Here is a 22,569-nt window from a genome sequence, read left to right as displayed (position 1 = left end):
ATTTCTACAACCATATCGAATATTATTTTTATTAAAAATCTCTATCAAGGATTAAGAACAAGGACAATGAGTTTCATGTTTTTTTGTTACAGCGAGGGTTGCCACATTTAATATTTCTCAGATTCCCGCTCCGCCCACGCCACCAGAGAATATTGTGAACGAACAGGATCGTCAAGCACAGCTACAATACGAACAGTGGCTAAACCATCAGCATCAAGTGTTGTCACAGCAACTGAAGTATTACGAAACTGAGGTACAAAAGCTGCGTAAAATACGAAAAGTAAGGATAGAATATTTTTCTGTTGCGGTGTTTTCTTTTTTCGGTTTTCACAGAACGCGGATTCATTACAGTTACATTCCCTCGTAATTTTACAGTCCTTGAATAGTAAGCAGCGTCAGCTACGCAAATCGGGGAACGAATTGACAGAGAATGACGCAACCGAGCTACAGCGTATTTCCAGCGAGCAGGCGATATTGCAAAAGCACTTGGACGCGAGTCGCAAGCAAACGCGTCAGCACGGGATGCTGGTGCAGGAGTATCAGAGCAAACAGCAACAAAGACAGCCTCAACAGCAGAGTAGCGAACCGTGTTCGCCGTTGATGTCTCCTTCTCAGCACTCGCCGATGCACAGTCCAGCTGCTGTTGTTTCACAAAGTCCAGGACCTGGGAACGTTCCTGCGAGTATGATACAGCATTCGCCAGCGACTCCCATCATTCAGCACAGTCCAAATCCACCGTTGCTGCAACACAGTCCTGGCAATCCGCAATCGGGAAACCCAGGAACGATGTCGCCACACAACATGCAACAGTCGCCTAGAATCGGAACTCCACATTCGCAGAACGAAGAAAGTCCTTTCAGTCCCGGTGCAATGCCATCGCCTGGGATGTGTGGTCCTACGGCTACCCGAATGACGTCTCCTCAACATCGTGCAATTATCACTGGAAGACTGGCGACGAGTCCAGGCGCGTTCACGCCGGACACTCGAAGCACGCAACAGATCATCGGAGACCAAGCAGTCCGAGTCCACAGTCTCACGCAACGTTTTGTCCGTCCACCAGCTGTAGGCGAACCTGGACAAAGACCCAGAATGCAGCTGCAAGGGGGAATCGTATACGGGCAACGTTCGCCATTAGGAAGTCCTCAGCCTACTCAGCAATCTTTGATAAGTCAACAACACCAACAGATGCTTCAGCGTCAGCAGATTATCCAACAGCACGAGACAGCTGGGATTCTTCAAGATGGACAGAACACGATCACTCAGCGCACGCTGCAGATGGCGCAACAAAGGCAGCAACTGTTGCAACAGCAGCAGCAGCAGCAGCAAATAGCGCAACAACAGAGGCAACAGTTTCTGCAGATGCAACAACAGCAGCAACAACAACAGCAACACACCATGCAAAAACCACCGAGTTCTCCTATGGTCTCTCAACCGGCGAGCTCTCCGAGTCCTCAGCTTCATCAACAGATTCAGCAGAATTACGGACAACCGCCGAGTTCGCCCATGCCACGCAGTCCCATGGTTCAACAAACCATGGGCTCGCCGATGCTTCAGCAACAGTTGAGTCAAACGTCTCAGCCTCCTAGTCCGATGAACACGAGGATTCATACTCATCCACCTAGTTCGCCCATGATATCGCAATACCAGCCACCGAGTCCCATGTCTCGTCATCCCTCGACGTCACCGATGCTACAGCATCAGCTAAATAGCAGTCACCATCCACCAACGTCTCAACCACCTAGTTCTCCCATGCCCAGGAGTCCTATGGTCGGTGGATCGCCTATGCAAATGCAAAGAAGACAGTCCACAGGCAACAGTCCAGCGATGCCCGATCGACCACAGAGCGTAGAGAACCCAGGGACTCCAAGACCGCCACACACTCCGCACACACCTCACACGCCGCACGGTTCTTACACGACTCAGACCTCCAGCAACATCACGGTGACCAATGACCAGCAACAGCAATTGCAACAATCTCATCAGCATCAACAGCAACCGCTTCCGCAAGAACAAACTGCTTCAACGGAACATTCGAACAGAGGAGGCGGTAATCCTCATAATCCATTGAATCCACTGCCACTCTTGCATGCTTTCGGTCGATTTGGATATTTTAAACTTGGATTGAGGGGTGGCTCGCCCATGTGGTCGACGAAAGCGGAGACCAGCAAGGGGAAAACCTCGGAATCGCATCTGCTGAACCTCGACGAGAAACCCAACACTTCTGTGGTGGTGCACAGAAAGACTGGCATACCGCAATCAAAAATAAATTCTCTGGTGTGTGCTGATTATAACGACTTTGACGATGATTCCCATACGCCGCCACAGACACCTCCAACTGCTATGGAGACCAAACAGGCCACGTCGTTGTCGGATAACGGGCCGTTGACTTTAGGTAGTCCGAGCAGTAAAATGGAACCTATTCCCGACACCACGGATTATGACGACGATAAGACTATAGTGAACACGGAGGTGACGTTGAGCTCAACCGCGCAGCGAGATAGCGACGACATCACTGTGATAGATCAGTTCGGGGATTCTGAGCTCGTGGATGTGATATCAGGGACCCTGGAGGGTGACATACAGGAGGAATACGTGCTTTTCGAACCTGGGATGGTCGTAGATCTGTCTGCCGATAGCAACGATTCTCTCTGTCAGGCGTTAGTCAACGAAGGCAGCCAGGGTCACGATTTGGTTCAAATATTAGAAATAGAGAATCCAGAGTCTCAGACCGACGAACCGATCCTCAGCGACGAGGATTTGGTGCCCTCTCACGCGCGAAACAAAAAGGGTCTGCGGTTAGACATCGTCAGGACGTTGCAATCCGGGAAAAAATTAGTTGCAGTGACCGATACACCCGAGTCGCCGGATCAAGAAGAGCTTCAAGTGGACCCGTCGCCTGGATCCTACATGGACCAATCCCCGGAGCAAGATCTGATGGTTTCCTTCGTCAGCGAATCGGAAGTGGTGATCATCGATCCTAGTACAAAGTCGCCGGAAGATAATTTGTCCAAAGAGTCGTGCGCTGACGAGATCGAAAAGGATAATAGCAATGTTCCAGACCCGCCGAAAGAGAACGCAGTCGCGGAGACTGTCGCGGAAGATCAATCAAAATCGCAGAAAGAATCAAAACAGAACAGAAGCCCCCCGCCATTTCTCTTCTCCGAGAAATTATTGTACAATCAAATGCCACCATCCAGCGTGCATCATGCGAACATAGGCGTGTCTTCGATATGCAGGTCGACGGTTGCCTCCTCCACTCCTGGGAACACAAATATCAATACCAGCAATGTTAATACCACATCCTCCAATGTGTTGTCAACAGATGCTGTTAAACCGACCGCAATATTCACGACTTTGAGCATGACGAAAGATGCTGTGTCTTCTTTCAACAACAAGAAACAGTTGCCGTCGACGATGGCCAGCATCGTCGCGGACGCCAAGATCGCAGCCAAGTTGAGTCAGACGGCGTTGGAGAACATCAGCGTTGGATCGCAGCAGAATACAAGGACAGAGTCTGTGCAGAAGATCAGCACATCGAACATAGATGTTTCAAAAAGTCACGACAAATTGACGTCGACTGTCTCTAACGTGCAGAATGTGTTCACCAGTTTGGTTCAGAATACTACCAGTGGCGTGGAGTCCAGTAATCCTACGAAATTACTTCTGAGCGTGCAGCCAACATCCGTCACGCTGTTCACGCCAAAAATGTCGATACCTGACCTCCCCAAAAAGGAGAACAGCAACTCGGTAGCGATGACGAAAGATAAGCTGGATATTTTTGAAAAGACGAAAGTCAAAATTGAGAAGGACGAAACAAATTTGCGAAAGAACTTGGAGGAGAACAATGTGGACTCTCTGAGCTCCAACGTTTCTGGTTCGAATGCAGGCCAGGAATCAACGCCGGACACTGACAAGAAGAACGATCCCCTGAATACAACCGACGAATTGGAGAGCATGCTCGAGGCGATTCATAATCCCGCTGAGAACACCATAAACAGAGAAAACTCTCGCGCGGACAGCAAAACGGACGCCGTGTCGTTGAAAAGGATATCTCCCGTCACGGATGACTTGTCGCTGGTTAACATTTTGGAAAACGACTCTGAACCCACCGAGAACGAAAATAAGGACGAGCCAGCCTCCGAAACGCAAAGGATGAACAACAAGCCAAAGGAAATCGAGACTACTATCGCGGACAACAACACCATGAGCATACTTCAAAAAGAGAAGAAGCACGACGAATTGTGTACAGACATCGAGCCCAGTAAACCGTACGTGCAGCACTGTCTCAACGAAGAGAAGATGATGGACGAGTCATCCGACGACATATTGGACATGTTGCATAATATAATATCATCCAAACCAGAAATGGCCAACACCGAAATTCTTCAAGAAGACAGATCCAGGAAAAGTATGATGTACGATTTGCCAACGCCGTTGGATACTTTGCCTTTGAATATACTGCAGGACTCCTTGATGGACCTGGAACAGGAACACTCAGACAACGAACATCTGTTGTCGAATGAAAGCAAAGGACCAAAGTCTCGGAAGGTCGGCTCGCCGCCCATAGAACCAACGCCGAAGAAAAGCTCTCCTCTTCCGCAACAGAGCACACCTTTAGTAGTGAGCACCATAGCGCAACTGCAGAAGTGCACGACAACGGTACCTCATCTCTCGCCACTGTCGAAACCCACCGAGCTGACTTCAAACGTCGCGAACGTGTCGCACCAGTTAAGAACGTTGCTCTCCTCTCTGCAGTCGAATCACTCGCAGAACTGCACAACGGTGAATCAAACAGCCATCGTGACGATGGTGTCCGCGATCTCTGGCCCGAAAGTAGGAAACATACTCTCCACCGCTAGCACGCCCGCCCCAAATTCTGTAAATAATCTGCACAGCAATGCTAACGTTAGACTGCAGACGTGCATGACTACTTCCCATTCGACGACGCCCAACAAAGCCGATTTAGAGACTACGACCACTAGTTATACACCGCATACAAAGGAAAGTACAAATTCTACAGTAAGCGTCGTTTCTACGTTGTGCAAGGTCACGCCTTCGGATCCATTTTTACGAGTCACTTCCAGCGGGATGCAGTCGCAGCCTAGCAACAACCTTTCCCTACAAACGTCGTCTGTGATCACCCCTAGGCCACCGACCAATTCAGGAATCTCCATCACGTCGAACGCGATGCTGAACGCCATGTTGGCTGGGACGAATTCAGCGAAACCGACGATCGCCGGCCATCGAACGAACACCGCTCCTACTCAAGCCAGTAATTTATTGAGTTCTGTCATGGCAACCTCGGTGCAACGCACGCAGAGTCTTCAGGCGATACTGCAAGTGAGCTCTGGTATCTCCGTTGCTCCCTCACGAGTTGTTGTCAACGCTACGTCGACCACCGTCACCACGTCCATGCAGTGCGTCAGAACGATTGTACCTCCTATAGTCACCTCGAGTACCAACAGCATCAACGTGACCACCAGCATACTGCAAAGCACTCTGTCACAGACGCCGACTCTTTTGCATTCTCAGCTGACGTCTGGACAGGGCCAATACAAACCAACCGGCCATTTGGCGGTGGATAACAAGAACACCGATCTTGAGAGACTAGCGCAGAGTACACCGTTGAAAAAGGAAGAGGAATCGAACTGTAAATCGCAATCCGTGCTTGAAAAGCCACCTGCCAGAGCCGACATGGACATGAGCAAAGGTACTGCTGGATCGCATAGGATGGAAGAGTCGCAGAACGTACTGCTGAAACAGTTGTTGCAGAACACTGCGTGTGCTACGACTACCATGTCTTCTGGTTCCTCTCAAGGTCCGAGTTTGCCACTGGTACCGTCTCTGGAGGCACAGCTGGCCAGGCCAGTACCACCCACTCCATTTTCTGTCTTACCACCTCTGTTGAACGAAGTGCCAGCTCCCAAGATCTCCAGCAACAAGCAAGTCCTCGCCCGGGAGACGTCGTTTCTATCGCAGACAGTGACACCTTTGAAGGTGCAGAGTCCACCAACCAAAGAAGAGCCACCAAAACCACCTCCGCCGTTGTCAACCGCCGCGCCAGTTCTGTCCCAGCAGCGCATGGTCGACAGTTTCGTCAAGCAACAATCGACGCCGCAACAATCGACGAAGACCACGCCTATAGTGAACCAAGGAAGCCAACAGTCCACGACCACGATGACCAAACAGCTACCGCTCACGGTGAAGCCGCCGGACACGACCACGTCTATCAAACAAGAACCTGCTGGCACTCAACCGCCAGCGAAACCTGCGAACGACTCCGTCATCAACAACAATGTTCCAGTGCAACAGCAATGCGTGTCGGCTCCCATGGTCGTTTCGCGAGTCGTGCAACAACCGAAACCCGTGATCACCACTGTGGCTTGTAAAAATATACAGTCCACGACGCAACAACCACCCAGCTCCATCCAAGTAGCGCAATCATTGACGACCGTCACCACCAGCCAGCCGCAAACGCAACAACCTCAGCCCCAAATACCGGTTACCCCGAAGTCCATTGTTTCAACGCAACAGCCATCCCCACACGCAAACACAATACCGCCATCAGTGCCTCATACGGTGTCTCATACTGTGGGTCACCAAGCCCAGGCGTCACAGGGTGCGAATGCACAACACACAGTGCCTTTAGTGGAAGTCAAAAAGGAAGTTCTTGACGAAGTTCTATCTAGTGGTACACCTACCCAATTAACCGATACCAAAGACTTTCTTACTGCCAAAGAGGAGCTTATCGACGGATCGATTGACGACAAAACTGGTACGTAAAATGCATTTGTTCGAAATACAGAATTTCGATGCAACGTTGCCACTTCGTTTCCAGATCTCAAGAAGTTGAAAAGGCGACAATATCAACAGAAACGGAAACAGAGCCAGGGGAAAGACGCAGCGACGGCGCCTCAGAAGAAGCGCGCCAGGAAGGTGTCTCGCTTGGACGAGGACTACGACACGTTTATTGACAATTTAATGACACAGTTGCGGCAACTTCAGCCAATGGCAGTATTAGAACCCCTTCTAGGCAAAAATTATGGCGTGTGCCCTATCTTCGGCTCGGGAGACTTGACGAAAATTGGAAGCCAAAAAGATTACAACACCAGGACAGGAGATTTGGTGGGTTCGTACGGATCCGCTACGTTGCCGGGTGTCTCTGATCACTATAACACACAGCCATTCGGTGAATTAGAACCCTTACCGCCTCAACAGCCTGCTTCTACACAGAGAGGATTCTATGATCAAGAATTTCCACCCCTTAAATTAGACGATTGTAAGCATCTTTGCTATTTTTGTTTTACTTTTTATATAAAACAAAAAAATCTATAATATAAATATCAAATTTTCAGCCGATGAAAAGAAGGAGAACTCTTTGTTGGCAAACCGTGATGTCGATTCTCCTGATACAATAGTCAGTTCATCTTCACCCGAATGCGTTATCCCAGAGTTCATACACCGATTCCCTGGTTTGAGATTGATCGAAGAAGAGTCGGACGAGGAATCTGACTGGTTGAAACGCGTGTCACCTGTGATACCTTTGATATCCCCGATACCGATCAGGCTCAAACCGGCATACGTCAAAGATACGGCTAAACAAGATAAAGAAAATCTTGGAATACCGAGGTACGCATTGTAGAGATACTTTGAAATCTTGAGAATACTTTTAGAACACTTTCTATTTTACTTTGTTGTATATAGACTCGGAAAATCACCTCCAATACCTCTGAGAGATGGCAACGTAACAGTTACATTAACATTAAATAGTCAGGCTGCAGACGACATAATGGGAGTACTTAAAGACTTGGCTAATATTTTAAACATAGCTCCTCCCACTGGTTACCAGATAGTAGAACGTACCACTACTCCCCCTAGTCAGAAATTAGGTCTTTATAGAACCAAGGGAAAAGATGGTAAAGAGGGAGGTATGCATCTCAGTCGCTCGGATAAAAATGATGCGCTGTCAGGAATGGACAAAGTTAAAGATGAATTGACTTTTACAGCTCCAATTGATATACAAAGTATTTTGAATGGCGCTGCCAAATTCTGTCGTCATTGCGAGGTTGTGATATTGAATAGTTTAATAAGGAAGAAAGTATCAGACTTACCATTTTTAAGTAAGGAAGAAGCGGAGCCTGGTGATGAATTATGTTTCTGTTCGGCAGCCTGTTACATGCAATTTGCCCTCATGCATAGAACACCCTCGAATACGCAATATAAGGTGAGCGTAATATTCAAAGTAATGACAAAGGTACCTTATAATTTTCTATACGATAATTTAATACGTATTTGTTTCTTTAGGCTGCAACCATAGTAGATCATTTATGTCATAAAATAGACAGTAAGATATTGGACGACGATTTTAAAAAGGGAAAGAAATTTGTAATCAAACAATCGATCGAGCCCGTTGAAAGCATGGAAATTGATCAGGTGGAGAAGGAGTCTGAAATTAAAATAAAAACTGAGAAGGAAGATCACGATATCACGGATATGAAGGAGGAAATAATGGAGGAAAAGAGGTCGAAGAAACATCCCGCCGTGGAGGAATCCTCGACCGAATCGACCGAGCCCCAGCCACCTGCTAAAGTATGGAGAGGCTTACGGTACAAAAGTTGGACTATTGGCTCGATGCAACCTCACACAAAGTATAAAAAACCAACCGACAAAGAGATCACGGAGGTACGGACACGAGTAATTTTAAATATAAAATTGATAACAGGTCAAAGTTCGAAATAATCAAGGTACATGTGTTTTGTTGTACAGATGCTTTTCCGTATGGGGGTGACGGTTATACCTGCTAAGGCGGAAGACAGTCGACGATGTATGTTTTGTCACAATCAAGGTGACGGTACAGCCGATGGCCCCGCTAGGCTACTTAATTTTGACGTCGACAAGTGGGTGCACTTGAATTGCGCCCTCTGGTCGGAAGATGTGTACGAAACTGTAAATGGTGCCTTGATGAATCTCGATACTGCTTTGCAACATAGTCTTGTATTAAATTGTATTGTTTGCGAGAAGCCGGGAGCTACAGTAAAATGTTTTAAAATGCGCTGCACCAACGTGTACCACCTTGGCTGCGCTGTCAAAGATGGCTGTGTTTTTTATAAGAATAAGGTAAAATTGCTTTAACATCAACATTGAGCCGACTCAAACTCAATTTGGCCGCTCAAGGCCACATCTTCCATCGCATTAGGATTATCCCAGAAAATATTGCGCATTTCTAAACCGTAATTTTTCAAGTGCTAGCTACAACAAAACAATTCCCAAAGCACACAATGGTGTATGGTCTTCTGCCATTATTATGAGAGCAATTCCATTCCTCTGCAATATTATGTCGATTTATTGGATTCAAAAAATCTACGCACGTCCTATGTTCTATATCGTCATTATTGTTGATCATTGAGCGCCAATTTGCACTTCGCTACTAGATTGCAGGCCGCAGTCATATCGACACTAATCATTACACCGGTCATGTCAAAAAACAAACATGCGATGGATCGAACAGAAGTGAACAAAACGATACACTTTTAAACAAACGCATTACATTAAGACAAAAGTTTATTTCTTTTTTTTTTTTTTGTTAAGACACTTGGCACCGCTTTGCGGACACTAAAACATCAAAATTTGATATAAAGTCTTGAACCGATGTCTTTTTTTTTACACTGAAGAAAGGTGTTGATCAGTTTATCTTGATCTTTCAGGTGTTTTGCTGTTCTTAATGTAAAAGTCAAGGTGACGGGGCCCAAAATCTAATGGATCGGGCCGCGTGCTTGGCATGCCTCATCTAGACTGTATACTGGGTGAATTATAGTTTTAATTATAGAATTATTGTTTTGTTTCCAATCAAAGTTTGCATACAGATAAAATATATACTTTCATAATTAGCGTAAAACGAGACTATCAACGATAATATTGGTTCCTATATTTCAAAACAAAGACGACAAGAGTGCGCAATATTTTCTTAACACTCCGCAATAAATCTTACAACGAGGGTAGCCCCTCGGTAACCTTGAGCAGCCAATGTACTTTTGCCCGGCTCGAGTTTCTTTCAACCCTCGGGACGTGTACGGACCTCATGAACCGTTTAATGAAATTTTTCAGAGTACCTATTGCTCTCAACACGTGCAAAAGAACGAGAAAGATAACGAGCTGACGACGCTATCCGTGTATAGAAGGGTGTACGTAAATCGTGACGAGAACCGACAAGTCGCAGCTGTGATGCACCATTCGGAGCACAATCATTTATTGAGGGTCGGGAGCCTAATATTTTTAAGCGTCGGACAGCTACTTCCGCACCAGCTCGCCAACTTTCACACACCGAACTACATCTACCCGGTTGGATACAAGATCGTCAGGTTCTATTGGAGCATGAGGAGGCCGAACAAACGATGCAGATACGTCTGTTCCATTCACGACGTTTCCGGCCGGCCCGAGTTCCGGGTGCTGGTCCAAGAGCCCCTCCAAGAGGACGTCGAGCTACGGGACGCCACGCCGCGCGCCGTTTGGAGCAGAATCCTCGAGCCGCTATCCGACCTGCGAAGAACGACGCACAGCGTCCAGCTATTTCCGCGTTACGTATCCGGCGAGGACCTGTTCGGGCTGACCGAGCCGGCGGTCGTTCGCGTCCTCGAAAGTCTTCCAGGCATCGAAACCCTGACCGATTACAGATTCAAATACGGTCGTAACCCCCTGTTGGAATTGCCGTTGGCGATCAATCCCACGGGCAGCGCTAGGACCGAGGCTCGCCTGCGCAATCAGCTGCCGTGGAAGAGGCCGCACACGCAGCGCACAGGCTCCTCGGCCAGGGCGACGTTCGTGCCGACCGCGACAGTCGCCGGCGAGGTGGCGTGCCCCTACTCGAAACAGTTCGTTCATTCCAAGAGCTCGCAGTACAAGAAGATGAAGCAAGAGTGGCGGAACAACGTCTATTTGGCGCGCTCGAAGATACAGGGACTGGGATTGTACGCTGCCCGCGATTTGGAGAAGCACACTATGGTCATCGAGTACATCGGAGAGATCATTCGCACCGAGCTGGCTGAGACCAGGGAGAAGCAATACGAAGCAAGGGTACGTCCTCTTCCCACTAAACGACGCGGTGATCGGAAATCCCAAATAGCTGGCCAAAATGCTTACGACCGTTGTATCTGATTTAATTGACATTTGGCTATGGGTCCTTCCACGTCGAATCGAGCATCTATTGGGATCGATATTAGGGATTTTCGTGATGTTACGGCTAAATTCATTGCTCGACTGTACGATACTGGTATTGATATTCATTCTAAAAGTATAAGTATCGTCTACGTATAATTCTTCTCAAAATAACGTTCTTAAATATTAGTTGAATCTATACTTCTCAACCGACACCAGACAGGATACAAAGTTGCACAGTAAGTAGGTACATGAAATCTGCAGTCTCACGAGGAGTCCATTATTATTGTTTCTAAGATTTTTACGTTTGGAGAAGGACACGTTTGGTCAATTCTTTTTTGGATTTTCGATAACTGTGCGCCGTGACCTCTCTGAGTATTCTTATTCGTTATTAGATTGACTGTTGTTGAATGGCAGAAAGCAACATTGGGAACGTCTGTTACAGAATCGTGGTATTTATATGTTCCGCCTAGACGAAGAGAGAGTGGTCGATGCAACGTTGTGCGGGGGCCTCGCAAGGTACATCAACCACTCTTGTAATCCGAATTGCGTCGCTGAGATCGTTGAAGTCGAACGTGATCTTAGAATTATAATCTTTGCGAAGCGAAGAATCTCACGTGGCGAGGAGGTACGTTGGTCTTTGAATATTGCTATTTATTTTTTTTTTTCTCCACCCCTCTTTCCTGCAATTCTTTTTCTCGTAAAAATTTGTACAACGCATCGTGGTTTGTTACAGCTGGCATACGATTATAAATTCGATATCGAGGATGACCAACACAAGATAGCATGCGCATGTGGCGCGCCTAACTGCCGCAAGTGGATGAACTAAAGAGCTCTATCCACCGTTGTTATTGTTACTACGTTATTGGGTAGGTTTTACATGAAGAAAAAAAATATATAAATATATATAAATGTATAAATATATATATATATACCATGTATATATATCGTGTATATGTATATATATATATATATATATGATAGACACATTATTTAATTTGTAAAGTGCCATTGCAGTTTGACTAATTGAGATTCATAGTGAAGTTGGTGCTATGCCATCACAACATTCCTCCAAAGTTGTACAATATTAGTTTTACTTTACAAAACATAGAACATTGATCGCTTGTATATTACGGACACACTCGAGGACACGACACGGAATAATTGCGAAACAAATTTTATGGGTCGTGTGTATGTATACAGGAAGTTTGTATCTTTGTATGTTGAGTAGAGTCAACGGTTTAGTTGACCGATATTGTAATATAAATCGTTTATTAATTATTATTGCATATACATTGCACTGTATCTGTACATAAGTAGAGATCCATGTTATTTTGAATCACCGGATGAATTATGTAAAGTAACAGTATCTAATTTAGAATTATATACAATTATAACTATTTCATTATATGATAATAAATCCGTACAAAATCTACTGATACCTTCGTTTTTGTAAATACCTTTTACGTGTAATACGATCTATTATATCGTGTGGTAGATTAAAGGAAAAAAAAAAAAAGAAACAATTATCTCTCGATTTCGATGAACTATACACAAATGTTCGAAAGCTTTTCTCCGTGATGAATGTTAATATAATTGTATATTGTAATGCAAATATATATGTTTCTCGGTGATGTAGCAATAAGAAATATATTTGTATATTTATCCAGAAATTTCGTCAAAGATATCAATTTTTCTTCCATTATCGAGTAATTCTTCCTTGCGAGAACTTTTATATTATTAATTATGTAGATTTATGTACAAGTAATGTGTATATATATATATATATATATATATATATATATATCATTAATTAGAATTTCAAGATCGTTTTATAATGTAGAAATGTAGAAATAAAATTTGCCTCTCGTAAAACTTGTACTACGTGCTTGATTTATTTTATTCGACACGAATTGAGAATGATGGAAGCATTTTTTCATGTTCACAATTTTATTTTCGTAATCGTAAAGTAATATTTACAAAGGAATATATCGCATGTACAGAAAGTACACAGTTGTTCTTCGGAGTTTCGATTAGTACAAGAGAAAGAATTCAAAGAAATTGAAACAATATGTACAATGATTTGTCGGTTATAGGGACGCGTCGCGATTCGTTTACACAGAGACAAATTATACCAAGTCTTTGATCAATTCAATTATACAATTGAAGGGAAGCGACAAAAGGCGAAAATAAAGGAAACTTCGGGGTGACTTCACATATCTCGTAAACGTGACGCGTAAATTGTGTAAACGCGAGAGAGAGCAATACATTACAAAGTATCAAAAAGCGAATAATGATATCGATGAATATACGAACGTAAATGCGAGTAAAAAATACATTGTAATCAAAGTGTATTTTAAATGCAATTCTTTGGCATTTATGCACGATATAATTATAAGGCGATCTAACGTTACAAGTAACATATGTACAATTAAGAAAGTAATTATCACCTTAAGCGTAAAGTAAGTACGAAAACAAGGTACAACGCTTAAAAAAAAAAGAACACACACGCACGCGCTTGTGTACTACGATTATCCGGACAACAATATCGCGTTTGTAAATTTTCCACTATAAAAAAAACAGCTTCGCAAATTTATACTTGATCGGTACTGCGGCTCTAAACATATACATTTGATGTTGATCGTATACTGTATATTATTTCTAACACAATAAATCTAGCGAGGACTTATCGAGTATTTTAACTAACGCGTCAACAAATATTTTTTCAATAAATTATCACGCACTTTATGCAATACATGCAGTTTGTCCTCAAACTTCACGCGTTTATCGAATTCCGTAGATGCAACGTATATTCGTGTGAAATTATCTTACGGTAATTCCCTAATGTAATATTAAGTTTCCTCGATGGATGTAGGAGACCCTCGAATCGTTACATTTCGCGAAACACTGAGCTGTTTCCCTTTAAAACGAACAACTAGTAAATTTCCCTTATTCGTTAGGTTTTAATCGACAGCAACACGTACCACATTGTAATTAAAACTTGACGCGTGTCTGAATTTAAAAATTACTTTGTAATAAACTTGTTTGATCGATAATCTCATGGTAATTCCGTTTCCTCGGACAATTTTATGACCATTAGTCGTTATAACCTCGAAAACACTAGAAAATATCGAAGTCTCCTAAATACGAAATCTCTCTTGCAATTAATTCTAGGAAGTAATTTTGTTGAATTCTCGAAATGACCTAAGGTTTAAATTCATATACATCGACAGATTTTACTTGACAATACTTTCAATGCAACATGATTCCTCTTTCCCAACAAGGAAAACCGACGACTATCGGCGTGATATATAGGAATTAAACAGCATCCTATGAAATGAAAATTTGTTGATAAATTTTCACTGTTAAACTTATACATATACATATATTGTAATTTCGTTGCACGTTGAAACAGTTTTGACGATGACCTGTCGACTTCGTTCACGTTGACACTGGCTCAATCCTGTTGCATGCAATAAATTAATATAATCATTATACAAGTATTTAATAAACGTACATAATGCAAGAGAAGCTTCGGTTTATTCACGTTTTGAATAAATTAAATTTCATAATAAAATAAACAAAAAGAAACTTCTCCTTTTATGCATTTCATGAGTGCACATTCAAGTATCAAATTTTATAAAAAAAAAGAAAGTCATTCAGTGTCCAATATGACTAACTCCAATTTCTATTAATATGGATTCATGAACATATTTCTTTTCTTACTATTGTTTGTTTTGGAGTTAATCAATTTGTTTTTTGTATAGCTTACACATTTTAACTCTTTGAAGACATAATACTTTTGGAGCAAGGTAATAACATTCGATGAAATGCTGTTCAAATCAGTTAATAATACATACTTCGTTTATTATCTTAGAAAAATCTTTTATTGAAATCACAACCTGTAATAAGTTTGTAATGACGAAAATTAATATTAAGCATCTTATTATATGTCTACAAAGAATTCAGATAAGTATAATCTATGATAAAGTGTAAAGAGAGACTGAAAAAGTTAAATGCATATAATAAGTGATTTTGTTTTTTAAATAAATTTACTCTGTATTGTATAATTTTACGATTTTACGGTTCTGCATATGCGTAATTGCGATTGTATTAACGTGTGACAGTGTGGTACTCATGCTCGTTTGTACAACATTGTCTGCAGCTGAAAACCTGGTAATAGAAATTAGACACTGAAGTACAAATTAATATTTAATGCATTCAGATCGATAATAAAGCAAGTTTGTTGCATTCCATGCAAATCTAATTCGTGTTAGTCGTGAAACTGCGAAGAACTGTTTCAAGCAATGGTACAAATGAAAAATATGGGTTCATGAAAATTCTGACGAAAAAATTCTATTAGGAATTTTTAATGTACACGTAACAGCCATAAGTTTTACTTAAAATATTAAAGTAAAAGTAATGACAGTAATTACTGTACATACAAAATTAATTACGAAACGTAAAATTAATGGTGCAGAAGGTATACAGAGCTGCAGGCATTTGTGCACACTACACTAAATGCCTAATGACACGTAACATATGAAAGTGTTGCATGCAACTTTCATAAAACAAAATGCAAGTGCGTATACATATATATATATATATATAATAATATATACATATATCATGTTAGGAGAATACCTACTGGTATCTGAAACTTTGGGATTCGTATGTGAAACTTGTGAATCTATGTAATCTGGAGACTGTTTATCTTTATTGCCATTAGCATTATATAGTTTATAATAATTATTATATTATCCACATATAATACAGTTTTATGTACAAGGGGTCTAGTATACACTATGATTAGATGTAGCGAACGACTTCTCGAGAACGATACAAAAGGATGGTATTAATAAAAATAGTAAACGGATAATCGAAGCAACTAGCTACAATGAAAATATAAAAAGTAATTAAATATATTTACCGGTACACGTTTAAATTAATATATTCTTAGATACTGGGCAGCAACTCGATTTACAAGAATTCGACTAGTCCAACAAATAGGTTCGTTTAACGTCTGCACTAAAAAAAATACTTGCAAGTTACACTAAAAAAAAAAAAAGTTGTACTAAAACCGCTAGATGAATGTCATTCAATGTAACCACTGAAAACTGTAGGTTTTGATTCATTCTTAAATCGAAAGGAAAGAAATTAGATGGGCCCTAATATTGGATTCCCAAGAGTACACTGTCGTTTTATTAGATTCAGAACATTTTGGCATAAAATAATTATGTAATACTTACAAACGCTCTTTTTTTCAGTGCATATAAGCCTTTCATTCAACGTTTAAACAGTTTGGAAACATATATAGAAAGTCAATGAATAAAAAACCCTTGGCTAATTACTTCGAAATAAATACTTAAATATTCCTCGTGTATCAAACGCAACTTAGAACGTTATCAAACAATTGTATCTCGTTAAGTAAAAACAGTATGAAAGTATCTATTCTGCGTAGGAATAAAAACATCCGAACTCCATTTAAAAGTTCTAAACCGTTACTCTTTCTTTAAAAGCTGCTGTAACGTTTGATAAAGCATTTGACTTATTACGTAATACTTTTATGCAAGAATAATTATATGCGTATACATATACATATATCTGTATATATGTACACAGTATATACATACATGTATATATATACGGTACTGTATAGTTGTTTTTAAAAAGGCTAGAATAATTTCGATAAATTGCTACTGTTATGCATCTAAACGTAATGTCAGAACAGTGATTAGAATAATTATGAGGCCTACGTAGTCCTATCTGCAATATTAATTTTTTTATAAGAAACGAAAGATACGATCTTTCTCTCGCGACATAGTTTTCATTAACTAATAGACTACCGAGTGACGCTTTTTTTTTTTTTGCTTGTTGACGTATCAACCAATTTACAGAACGCAAAACAACGCGATCACAGAAAAACGTACAACGAACGACTCGATGGGCTCTCCTCGTCGCAATGATAAAATTCGTCAGCTGAACAACGTCAGACTTGCAACATATAGAAATCGAGGACGCAGATAAAATAGAATAGATCGAGCTATTCGCGACAAATATACCAAATACAAAAATATATCGTACAATCTACAATTGTAAAGTGGCTGATACACAATTTGACAGTGCCATAAAACGAATTTAAATATGCGCGTATATATTTATCCAGTCTTAACTTCCGTAACATATTATTTAAACTCTTACCCTCTTAGCGTAATCGTATTCGTTGCGAACCAACAACGAAAACTTAAACAGCAGAAACAGACACCGAACAAGAAGACGTTCTTGATTGTGTCGTCGACAGAGCACATTTAAACTCTTCGATAATGAAAACGCGTTTCCGACCAAACGCGGTACTCTTAATTAATTTTATTGTAAAGAATAAAAACATCTGTTCAACGATTTTAATTCAACCTTCACGTTCGCCGTGATAACTGTTTAAATAAATACTCAACAATAAACATAAAGATACTTTGGAATCCATCATTGTGTAAAGTTTTTTTGCAAAATATCACTCTCGTTGCTTGTTCCATTACACTTCCGACATCAACTACTCTAAAATCTTTACTCGAAATTTATCCGTGAAACAAAAATCTACTCCCTTTTGGATGACAATGATCAAATTAGGTCTGGAAGTTACAGTTACAGTTACAGTTACAGTTACAGTTACCGCGGGGTTACTCGATAACAGTTTGTTACACTTAAACAGTACGTAGCACTCAAACATAAAAAAAAAAAGATGCACCCATACTCGCTCTTTGATGAATTTTATAAAGTAGCAAAAGAAGCCAATGTTACCTTAAAACCACCAATCCTGTGATACAACACAAGCTAGTTGATTATGTTATAAAATATTAGCAGCGAACATAAAGCAGAAACCAAAAGCACGAAAGGATGCTCGAGTAAGATATTTTGTACGAAGATAGACACAGTTTGGTATAGCAACAAAGTACCGTGCATAGTAACCATTAGATATTATGCATCAATGAATTTTACAATTTTTCTCGGTCAATAGAGGTTACGCCTATACAACTATAATTTTAATACAGAATAATTAGATCGGATTTTACAATACATTTAAGAAAGAGCAGTTCAGTTATTAAAAACTTTGCTCGTAGTTTCATTATTTTTTTCTTAACAAACATGCATCTGTTGCTGTTTTTTTTTATACAGTTAGTCTTACATTCAAATAAATTGAACGACGTTTAACAGCTAGCCATTCCTCGCTACGTTAGTAAACGTTCGAACACCCATCTTGTCTAATAGAATTGTTCTATACGTAACTGGTCTTATCTTCAGTCAAGGCACGAATCTTAATCGGGCCTTGTCAAGTCTTTTTAAACGCTTTAACAATCTACTGGGTACAATTAGTGAACCATTTACACTATGCTGAGTTTAGGTGTGAACCCGGACCCAATCACCAGTTTTGTTTTAACCGGTCTCGAATATGCGCTTAGGACAGCAACTTTCTCTTCAATGAATCGATGAATCGTTATAAAAACTTATCGAGAAACGTGATTACTTGAGCGACGATGAATAAATTGAATTATCCAAAGAAGGGAAACCAGCGAAAAGAATAATCGATACCGTACGAATAATAACAATGGAGATATCGAAATGCTGCTGTGCTATAGCGCCGTACGAATGCTACCACTACCAGTTTTTAATGGCCGCTGATAAATCACGATTAAATATATTAAAAGAGAGTGTGAGTACACGGTACGGTAAAGTACAGTACTTAACAAGTGATGCGTCGAATACATCGTTAGGTTTTCGTTAATATTTCTTCCAAATTTCAGCTGTTGCTTCTGCCTGCGTATGCAGGTCAGATTAGACCACACATGCTGAAAAGACACCCATCACACGTCAACCAATGTCCCCGCCGTAGTCCTGACCGTTTAGCAGATTACGGTTGTAAATGGCAGCCCTGTAACTGTACCTATTTATGGCTGGTCGATCGGGAACCGGCGGTGGCACTAACGCCACCTCGGAATTCAGCAGAGCCCCGCTTCCTTCGTCCACTTCGCCGATGCTGCTCTCCACCAATGGTGGTTCCACCTCTGCAAACACCAGCCTCGATCGTAACAAGTACGCGTACGTCTTGTACCTCTTCAACTGTAACACGGGAACACGACAATGCTGACGTCTGCTCTACACACGGACATATTCTTTAATAAATAAAAATTAATCTTACTCGTTCCATACTTAAACCCCACTTTTTAAAGCTCAAATCAAGTACCTAGACAGGAGAGCGTGAAAACGTAATATTTGTTTTGTTTAAATAATTATTTCCTTTCATTAAGATGGTATTAAAAAAAAAAAAAATAATATCCATTGCATCTAGGTGTTGATTACGAGACGGTGGAGTTAAATAGAAATTATTTTAAGTGGTGCAATTTATAAGCAATTGAATAACTGTTCAAATACAGGAGAATTTTAATACACTCCAGTTACTTAACGTGTCGAGAATGGAGAAATATAAAGTAGAAGTGTATTAATTACCTCGTGATGCAAGTATGCATCTTTTTCCTTATAGTTCTGTACAGTGAGAGCTTTCGCCCCTCTTTCGGGTGGGTGCCGTCTGTGTTCCTCCAGTTCAGCTTCTAATTTGTTAACCCTTTCCTCGTGGTCCCGTAACTGTTCTCTCTAACAACACGATCATAAAATCCAAGAAACCGTCAGTTAAACACTTGGGAAGGTGAAAACGCACGAAAACCGGTTTTGCTATACACATATACTAGATTCTGTACGATGGTTCTAATCTCGTGTCCAAAAGGGTATAATTTCTGTTTTCAATGCTGTATTCCGTTTTGAAGATATGAGAACTTAGAGAACGAAGTTGGCTTCAGGGATAGTAGAGGAAGGCTTGTAAATAAAGAAACAATGAAAACAGATTATATTCGTTTCGTGGCCGCGGTCAAAATTTTCTGCTTTACGCTTTCTATCTCGCGATATTACTCACAGGAGATAATTTCGTGTGACTGCAGGGGAGCAGAGGTCGTTGAAATTTTCGTTGAGAGCCAACAGCTCCTGCTAGCGGCTGGCAGGAGAAACTCGCGCACACGAAATTAATCGTGTCGATCCATGATTGTAGTTCTTTGGAATCGCTGGAAATAAAGTCAGTTTTCCGCTTGATATAATCCAACGGATAGCGTTATCGCGTTGCAATACTCTTATCGAAACTTTTTAAACTGCGATTACCTCGTTTGGAAGAGATACTCCGCTTGATCAGCAGTCTGTAACCTGAACACGTGTTGCTTTTTCGTGTAGTCGGACGCCTTCGTGGCCAACGCATGGTGAATGCGTATCGCGTTGTGTAAACTATCGTTACGGAAGCCATGCTCGTCTTTGTGCAAATATAATACAAGTTCTCTCAATGTACAATAATACATCTTCCATCCTCGTTTCCCAAATGGTGCTGAGGAAGAAATTACCCATCATTTTATTAAAAATCATCTAAATTTCTTATAGTTTTCTCTGAGCAAAATTTCCAAGAATTACTTTTCTTCCCGTTGGAATCGTAGCAACATTTCCGCATAACGTAACCCTTCTTGAACTCCGTAGCACCCGTAACATTTGGCACGTCGAGAAATGGATTGCCGGTTCCAGATATCGCTGGACCATCACCCTGTTGAATCGCTTGGTTTGCCGTTTCATCCCCTTCTTCATCCCTGGGCAAAAAATATATCATTGAACGACTTTGTCCGCTGTTGAACCGATCGTGTTTTTAGTAATCAGAAATTGATATTTTGATACAACTTACAAGGCCCATTCTAAGGGGAACGATTTAATAGCGTTGTAAAGCTGCTTCAGCACCTCCCTGGGAAAATTATCACCATCGTTCAGTTCCGAGAGGTTCTCTATAAATTCGTTACACGACATTTTCCTGCCGATATTTTGACCGTGTAGATCCGTATTGAGCAGCATTATAGCACAAGTTAAGGTATGAACAGCGTCTGAAACGTTAATTCGAGCCGTGGAGTGGAAAAGTGACGTTTCCCAGCTCCATCCACTTGGGACAACGTAACCGCTTACCCTGAGAATTGAAAGCGCCCGGGTTGCAATCGAGAAATCTTTTGGAGAAATGTATAAGCACCCTTTCTCTCTCTTGGGTCTCCCCTGTCAAAGAGAATTGGGCAAGGAACTTTCTGAGAGCCACGTCCAGCGTGTCCTGATCGAAGCTGAAGTATCTCAAGTATTCTTCGGCTACAGCTGTACTAAAATCGTTGCTAAAACAAAAAAAAAAAAAGAATCAACCCTACAAAACTATGACAACTCGGGAACAGATAGATCAGATTCTGACACGGTGTGTCGCGTACTTTTTGCTAAGGTGTCTAGAGACGTCAGACTTTTTGAACCCGTCCAAAGAGTACAGCCTTTTGGCCAATCGAATCGCCGATGGCAGGTCCACCGCTTTCGGGCTGTAATGGAAGCTGTGCAGACTTTCGATGTCACTTTCTTCGTCGGCTGACTGAGGCGGCGACGCGCCGCTGTGCCTTTCGTCGTAGTTGCAGATGTTCAGTGCTTCCTTCTCGTCCTCGCTCTCCTTCAACTCCTATAGCATATATTTAGATGTAAAAATCGTTCTGTTCTTTGAACCAAGTCGTTAGATTCAACGTTTGGTCGAACTAAACTGGACTGATTGTTCAAGGCTACGTCCCCTACCGTGGACAACGTTGCACGTGTTTCTAATTTTATGGTAGGGGTTGCATACAGAAGCGGGTTCGTCAACCAGCATGGTGGGAGTAGCCAAACGGCACAGTGGGAGTGGCCAAACGACATGGCGAAGGTAGACAATCGGTATTGTGAGAACAGTCTCTTAATGGTCTTGAGTACCCAATTAATTTTATATCATTAATTTTACAATGTGCACGATCGAATTCCCAACAATTCGCATGGACAAATTATCAGTACATAAAATATGTTAAGCTATTATCAAGAATGAGCTCATTATCCACAACTATTTCACGAATGCTCTATAAAATTAACTCTGCTACTTCAAACTGACTTCTCAATCAATCGTATAATTATAAATTACAAACATTTACATTATCTTCATCATGGCGTAGCGCCAGGCGCAATTCAAACCTATACAATACCAAATCAATGGAATGCTAATTGGCGCACTTTGTCAAACTCAGAAAAAGACTGCTCAAACAATAGAATGAATAGGATACAGCACCAAAAGAGAGAGAGAGACAGAGATGCGGTTTGATTATCAGCAGCAGCGATCGAGACAGAGATTCGATCATGCGTATCTTATCGTTCGGTGACCGAAACTTCAAAGCGGTGACACACGCGCGCGTATCGGTACTTCACCGTTTAATAACAATCTTTCTTCTCAGTGAAATCTTTGCGATAGTGTTATCAAAGAATAACAATAGCTTTTCGCAGGACAAAACTTAACTTAAGAAGAACCCT

General features: G+C 41.6%; 2 protein-coding genes across 3 annotated transcripts in view; one reads left to right on the top strand and one right to left on the bottom strand.

Moving 5' to 3' along the window:
* The window catches only part of LOC122394740 (histone-lysine N-methyltransferase 2C-like), a 30,548-nt gene extending 17,979 nt beyond the window's left edge, over nt 1-12,569 (top strand). Inside the window, exons 24-34 of the mRNA XM_043391837.1 lie at nt 93-280; nt 376-6,775; nt 6,839-7,279; nt 7,356-7,629; nt 7,705-7,928; nt 8,007-8,224; nt 8,305-8,682; nt 8,767-9,117; nt 10,105-11,070; nt 11,597-11,779; nt 11,888-12,569. Of these exons, the coding sequence (XP_043247772.1) occupies nt 93-280; nt 376-6,775; nt 6,839-7,279; nt 7,356-7,629; nt 7,705-7,928; nt 8,007-8,224; nt 8,305-8,682; nt 8,767-9,117; nt 10,105-11,070; nt 11,597-11,779; nt 11,888-11,980 (9,716 nt within the window). The 3' untranslated portion in view covers nt 11,981-12,569. The remainder of the gene's footprint in view (nt 1-92; nt 281-375; nt 6,776-6,838; nt 7,280-7,355; nt 7,630-7,704; nt 7,929-8,006; nt 8,225-8,304; nt 8,683-8,766; nt 9,118-10,104; nt 11,071-11,596; nt 11,780-11,887) is intronic.
* A 2,608-nt stretch (nt 12,570-15,177) lies between these two features.
* Nucleotides 15,178-22,569, bottom strand: part of LOC122405219 (PH and SEC7 domain-containing protein) — a 53,425-nt gene continuing 46,033 nt past the window's right edge. The window contains exons 6-13 of one of the 2 annotated variants that reach the window (XM_043409782.1): nt 21,468-21,703; nt 21,184-21,377; nt 20,912-21,104; nt 20,650-20,819; nt 20,350-20,566; nt 20,111-20,255; nt 19,651-19,794; nt 15,178-19,263 (exon numbers count right to left, since the gene is read on the bottom strand). In XM_043409782.1, coding sequence (XP_043265717.1) covers nt 19,015-19,263; nt 19,651-19,794; nt 20,111-20,255; nt 20,350-20,566; nt 20,650-20,819; nt 20,912-21,104; nt 21,184-21,377; nt 21,468-21,703 — 1,548 coding nt within the window. In that variant the 3' untranslated portion in view covers nt 15,178-19,014. Of the gene's footprint in view, nt 19,264-19,650; nt 19,795-19,854; nt 20,014-20,110; nt 20,256-20,349; nt 20,567-20,649; nt 20,820-20,911; nt 21,105-21,183; nt 21,378-21,467; nt 21,704-22,569 lie in introns of those variants that run through there. The other variant, XM_043409783.1, reaches the window with a different exon arrangement.

The sequence above is a fragment of the Colletes gigas genome, unplaced genomic scaffold, assembly GCF_013123115.1.
Source record: "Colletes gigas isolate AHSC1104 unplaced genomic scaffold, ASM1312311v1 Colletes_gigas_Sc00004, whole genome shotgun sequence".
In the NCBI taxonomy this organism is placed as follows: Eukaryota; Metazoa; Arthropoda; class Insecta; order Hymenoptera; family Colletidae; genus Colletes; species Colletes gigas.
Note: the sequence above shows the minus strand (reverse complement) of the source record. Positions and strands in the feature narration are given on the sequence as shown.